Below are 6514 nucleotides of genomic sequence, written 5' to 3'. Positions count from 1 at the left end.
AATAAGTCTACTGTGGTTTTCATGTTCAGCATCTACAACAGGTTCAATGACTTGGAATGAGAACTATTCTCAAATGTGGAAGATGTTTTCAGAATCCCTACAACCAGAGATTTTCCAGCCTCTTTGGTCAATTTTTTTTAGAAGTCTATGTTCTGCATTTTGGTATCCCAAGAAGATGGAAAAGGATTCTTCTAGAATGAAATGACTGAAGCAAAAGCTCTTCAATACTTAAATCTCTAGGCAGAGGACACATTTATAGCCAAGAGGCACTTCTGAGAAATGATTTTGCTTCTCAGGATTGTGACACACTTTATAGGCAGCATTACAGGGAGGCCTAGCTAAACAGTGTCACAGCTCAGGATCATTCAGGAAGAGCTACAGAGCCATTTATTTGGAAAGAGGGGTTCAGTGGGTACAAATATAACAAGAGTCCAAGCACATAGGTAGTGCCAAATTGACAAGAAAAGTTGAATTCTATTTTCAGTTTTAGGCAAATGATAGCATTAATTTTAGTATTGAACAGACTGAATGAAAACTGAGCTCTAATCAAATTTTTTAATGTTTCCTTCTAAATGAAGTGCAATCAATATAAAGAAAGCACCTTTCTACCAGCAAGGGAAGCCTGTGGAGTGAGCTTGTGACAAGGGCTCCAACAGCACCTTCCCTTAGCTGAAAAGATTAATAAAGGCTTCAGTGAATACTGTTATTAGGACTTCTGCTTTCAGAACACAGGCAGACGAATAGTTACCAAATACAACGGTCAGATGTGAACTGTGTTAAAACAGCAGACGTTCACAATCTCGTTAGTAACTGCTTGTTCATTCCCATTCCTTCCTGGACCATACTTAACAGATTATCCTTAGAGATTCAGATGAAGAAGATAAGTGTAAATTCATGGAGAAATTAGTAATATTTGAAGTCAAAGAAACTCAGAAATGCTTCTGCATACAAAATAGATGATGGAAACATAAAATCCAGTGAATTCAACTGCTCTCCCTTTTTAATCAGGTTTATAGGATACCACACATTAGTAATCACATTAGAGGACAGGATGAGTTTCCTGTACATATACAAGATTGTGCAAGCTCATTAACTGAGGCTTATTTATAAGGTTTTTATCAGTTTCAAGAGGAGAGGCAGTACAAAGCTTTTTAATACAGGTGAAGCACAAGAATACGGTAAACAAGACAGAGTATCAACTCAGCAGGGGTGAATTTTAAGGTCTGTGGCCCCTGCCCACACTGTCTGCCATTAACTAAGTGGAGAGGATTTCCTTTCTCTTGAGCTTAAGTAGGATGACCAGGAATAGCTTTATTACTCTTGAGAACATCCTACTTCTTGGGTAACCTACACTCTAAAATATATTAAGTATTAATCTGGCAAAGTTCTCAAGCATTTTGGCATTTAAAATATCTCAAATATCTCATCACTGTTAATCTACTTATGAAAAATTCTTTGAGCTTCAAGAAGATTGTTTCTGATAAACCCCTACCCCAAATTATGGCAATTACATAGAGAATAAATCCACTAGACTTAAAAGAACTAAAAAGAGGGCAAATGTAGACTCTTTCCTTAAAGAAATAAAGCAGGAATTGAAAGGCAGGAAGAGAAAGTCTAATACATGGAGGAAGCTAACCCCACTAGATTTCTATCACTTCTATGTAATCCACTAATAATTTTGAGCAATTGTGGTCCTACTTCCCCTTTCCACACCCAATCACATCAGAGAAAGGAATCTTTAACAGCTCACCCACTTAAAATATGTAGTTGACCTTTACTTGGCCCAAATTGGAATCCCCATGGCATGCACAGTCAGCTACGGGGTCTCAGGGCCAAAGTACAGCCTTGCTGGGCCAGGTTTCTCTTCTCTTGCTCATGCACCTCAGCAACAGCAACGTGTATATTGAAAGTCTGCATTAAATAAAGGCTTCCAGGACAAAACAGGAAAAGAAAAAGCATGCATCACATCTATTTTCAATCCCTCACAAAGCCTAATTCTCTTACTACAGGGATTTAATATCTGTATAAAAAAGGGTTTCATCAGCAGGTTTTTAAAAGAAAAATCAGAAGAAAGCAATTACTATGGCTGAAATGTGAACTAAAGGGGAGAAAGAAAACAAAATGTTGGTTTTTTTAAAAAAAATAATTTTACAAGGAAAGACAATCTTCAATCTGTATTTCTATTACTTAACTTCTCCAGAAGCAGAATACTAACACAAGATACAAACTCCTTTTTCTTTTTTTCTTTTTTAAACAAACTCCTTTTTCATTAGAGAAGTGAACTGCACAAGAATTCAGGGAACTGAGCCACTCTCTCTCCACTTAACATCCATTATCATTGCAAATTCCATGTAATAACCAGTGGCTACTGAATGTTTCCTATGGGTGATTTTATACTTTTGCACTAACCCTTCACACAAAATCGAATTATTCCCTGTCTCACAGCCTACCACTGCCATGCAGACAGCTACTGATTCCTACACCCAGAAATTAACACTATCGTAAATCAGGCCATGAAATCAAACCACCAACAGTTAATGCTGGCTTGTTAATGCTCCTAACAGAGTTTCCAGAGGGAAATTTAGCTGCACCTTAAACAGCTGGGCTATGCTCCTCCACTAGCACCCAAGATGAGCCCCAAGTCCCTGCCTGAGAGGTATCATCTGACACCAGACATGTGGGCTTCTACACTCACCACTGGCTCAGGCACTGCACAGCTCCTCCTGCCCCCAGTGCAGCCCTACACCCCAACTCACCACCTTCTCCTCCACAGAAAAGAGCCCTGTGCCATGTCCACAGCTTCACATTTATTTCCATAATAATAACACAGCATAGGTTTAGCAACCATTTGGAGAATAAAAATCTCTACGAAATCTCATAATAATGACTATTCCAAGTCTTCTATTGACTTAACATTTATTGAATCAAATGCTGAAGTAAATGGACCCTTCCCCACCAGGTCTCAGAAATCGTGTCAGACTGTTTGTCTTGTAAAGTATTTATGATAGGATGTGACTTATAATACCAAGGCAAGTTTGACAGTTACAGCCCATGAAGCACATGACTCTACACAGATTTCTTGACCTAACATTCAAAAGCACATTTTGTAGTACTAGTTTAATTTTTCTCTCTCCCTAAAAGGCAGAAACCACATCCCATACTCCTATGCAACTTTGTTATTTTGGTATTTTAAAATAAATGAATGATAAGAGGGGGAGACATACAGAAAACCCAGCTTCTTTAGGCACAATTAAACACAGAGGTCTTGGAGAGAAGAAGACAGCCTCTGAATTCATCTGCTCAAGCTTGTTTGTCACAGTTCCCTTAAAAATGCCTAGAAATGCTGCCAGCAACAAGGGGCTCAGAGTATGGGACTGAGTTTTTTATAAAAGAAGCTAACCATGTTTAGGAAACATACAAAGTGAAAGTCATGACTTATGTACAAGACTTGTGCTTGAAGCTCTGGTGTGCCTCCTCAGCCAATTTCTCAGACACCAAAACCCATTCCTGATTATCACTACACAAACCAAAATACTAAAACATATACTTTTGTTCAGAAGAGGGAAATAAAGGCACAGAAACCTGTCAAAATAGATTTTTTCCATAAGAATAATATGGTTGATTAAAATAGTTTATCACTAGTAAAACTTGTATCACTAGAGCAGACAATACAAATTAGTTTTTAAAAAAATGACATTCACTGAATTCCTGGTCTGTCATTCAATGTGAAAAACCATCAAAAATATATTACAATTAAAAGTCTGAAAGGAGTTCTGTTTGGGGTTTCTACACTGTATTTAGTATTTCAGATAAGAAGTACCACAGTAATGTATTAGGTGTCTCCTGTTCCTTTGTACACAATGCATGGCAATTAAAGAGTCTACCTCCTTCCTTCTGCAGGCTCAAGGATGTTCATGGTGAGGAATGTCTAAGTGATTGTTATACTTCTCAGCAAAGTCAGCCTTGTGCATCAAACTCCACACCTAGAAAGTTCTAGAAACTGTTTTCCACTTTAATAAATATTTCTATATATTTGTTGCTTTTAAGCTCAGCTTAAACTTTGTCCAGGAAACCATTTCACAAGAGGGTACATCACAACCTACTATCAGCAGTATTCCTTGTTTATTAGAATCTGAAGATGTCCATATTACATCAAATATAAATATATATTATATTTACATTTCCTTCTTAGCTTTTCAACCTAGGTGGGTGTATTTATAGATAATGCCACTAATATCACCACCATTACAAGTCTCAGTGCAACTGGTATTTTCCTTCCATTAGATGCATATAAGATTAGACAGCATCTATAAAGAGGTGTATTGTTCTTTTTCTTTTTTTAAATAAAAGGGAAAATGGGTATCCATGAGTGGAGATCTAGGAATTTTCTAGATTTTGTTCTGTTTTTTAATATTTCAAAATACCTGAAAAATGTGGTCCCTTTTTGCAGTACTATTCTCTACTTGGGACAAGAAAATAATCAAATATGCAACAGAAAGAAAAAGAGCCCAAAGAAAAGAGAACCTGCTTGTTAACTCATTAATCTGTTTAGTAAAGATCTGTTTTAAAATGTCTGAATGCTGTACAATATTATACAAAAACAATCTTCAGCCTTCAAAGCAGCTGGTACATTTTCTAAGAGATCTGTTTGCCCGCCTAACAGTCTGCCTTGGTGGGCCTTCGTCTTGGTCACTTTCGGTCGTCGATAGTTTTAATAAATTCCACTGCTGCTGTGAACTGCATCCACCAATAGGACTCCTCTCCAGACAGACAGCTGGCATAGAAGCTACTGATATACTGGACAGTGGACAGCAAGCAGGGTGGATTTGCCTAGAGAAGTGAAAAATAAGAGAGTCATATACTCACATGTATAGCTCTGCAAATATCATCTAAGTTAACATCTTCAAATGTTTATCTGTGAAAGAGTTAACCACTCATTTTTGAAAAACATCCCCAAATTCTTCTTTGGAAGTAATTTATAAACCGTAACCACTATGAGAAACAACAGTATACTGGAAAGGTAACTTGGGTTCTAATGCCAGCTGAACTACCTGGAGCTTTCTATCCTTGTAAGTCACTGAAACTTGCTGGTCCCTAAGGAGGCTGAACCAATCCCAGCACACTCACTCAACATCCCAGGATTACAAAATGTTACATGAGGAAATAAATGCTGTTTGCCAATTGAATTATAAGTCCAGGTAGAATCAGCTAAGAAAGAAAAAAAAACTAAAAAGATAATATGCCCTCTGTTGTCAGAGGTAACATCGAACATCTTGTGCTTTTTCACTTTCTTCATTGGAAAGAACAAAAGTGTTTTAAGTGGTTGGGAAGAGCTACGGCCTGTGCCTCAGAACAAGCTCAAACGGACTCTGCACAGGAAGTAGACACACCATATGTGAAGAGAGAAGAGTGATGGCCAACAGCAGGGGTTACAAAGGCTGACTGCACACTGATCCTACAGGTTGCAGACTGAGCTAAGATTGCAGAAATAGCACAAATACGGGGTGCCAGGGTGGTTCAATCGGTTAAGCATCCAACTCTTGATGCCAGCTCCGGTCATGACCTCACAGTTGTACGACCAAGCCCTGCTGTCAGGCTCTGTGTTCATTGGGGAGTCTGCTTGAGACTCTTTCCCTCTGCCCCTTCCCTCGCCCTGCGCTCTCTCTCTCTCAAATAAATAAATCTTAAAAAAAAAAGAGAGAGAAAGAGATCAGTACATTTTTAAATAATACGGCACAATTACAAAATAAGAGGCTAAAAGAAGGGAGAGGTGTTTGGGAGATTTGATAGTTCATGTGACAAGGACTACAAAGAATCCAATGTGGGAGAAGAGCACAATGAAAACAACTTGTCCTCCTTTGTTCATTCACTTAATAATTACAACCAAGTCCCAACCTAGAACCTCAGGCACATAACAGCGGAAAATGTTCATCTAGCAATCTGGTCCTCCTATTCTTTCTTTTGAAACCTAACTTCCAGACAGAACGAAACTTCACATTAGACACTTTCTTTCTGGGTAACACAAAGCTTGAGACCGGGAAGAGCCATGGTCTCTGCAGCATGTGAAGCCCTACACCCCCCTGCTCAAAAATGCCAAATAAAGTCATTTCATTAATAAGCGAGGGGCCCACCTTTATCAACACAAATACCAAAACAGGGACAAAGTCATCTGCTCCAGGGACGGAGTCCTCATTGGCCAGACTCAGAAGGTTCATGATGGTGGAGCACATTCGCAGGATGCACTGCACTTTGTCCCGGGGTGTCTTGTAAGCACTTATTGTCCTGATTTCTGACTGTGCAGATGGCCAGGGTGCCTCCCGAAGATAAACCTAAGTGAGACCACAGACAGACAAACAGATGTTGAATCTAAGAGCAACTACGTACGGGAAGCCACAACAGCAATCTCCATGTCAGGAAGCAGAAGAGCAAGCTTGGTGCCTTTTGCTTTCTTCAAACCAGACTGCTGTTCTTTCCCCTTCCACTAAGATTAAAGCTTAACTTTTAAACTTTTAAA

At 38.8% G+C, this 6514-nt stretch overlaps 1 protein-coding gene across 5 annotated transcripts in view; it reads right to left on the bottom strand.

Moving 5' to 3' along the window:
- Positions 1-978: 978 nt before the first annotated feature.
- GAPVD1 (GTPase activating protein and VPS9 domains 1) overlaps positions 979-6514 on the bottom strand; it is an 81952-nt gene continuing 76416 nt past the window's right edge. For all 5 annotated transcript variants that reach the window (XM_041724863.1, XM_041724866.1, XM_041724864.1 and 2 more), the window contains 2 exons: positions 6132-6329; positions 979-4830 (listed from right to left, as the gene is read on the bottom strand). In XM_041724863.1, the coding sequence (XP_041580797.1) occupies positions 4690-4830; positions 6132-6329 (339 nt within the window). In that variant the 3' untranslated portion in view covers positions 979-4689. The remainder of the gene's footprint in view (positions 4831-6131; positions 6330-6514) is intronic.

This window comes from Vulpes lagopus, chromosome 12 (genome assembly GCF_018345385.1).
Source record: "Vulpes lagopus strain Blue_001 chromosome 12, ASM1834538v1, whole genome shotgun sequence".
Lineage (NCBI taxonomy): Eukaryota > Metazoa > Chordata > Mammalia > Carnivora > Canidae > Vulpes > Vulpes lagopus.
The sequence above is the reverse complement of the archived record's forward strand: the minus strand, read 5'-3'. Positions and strand labels throughout refer to the sequence as shown.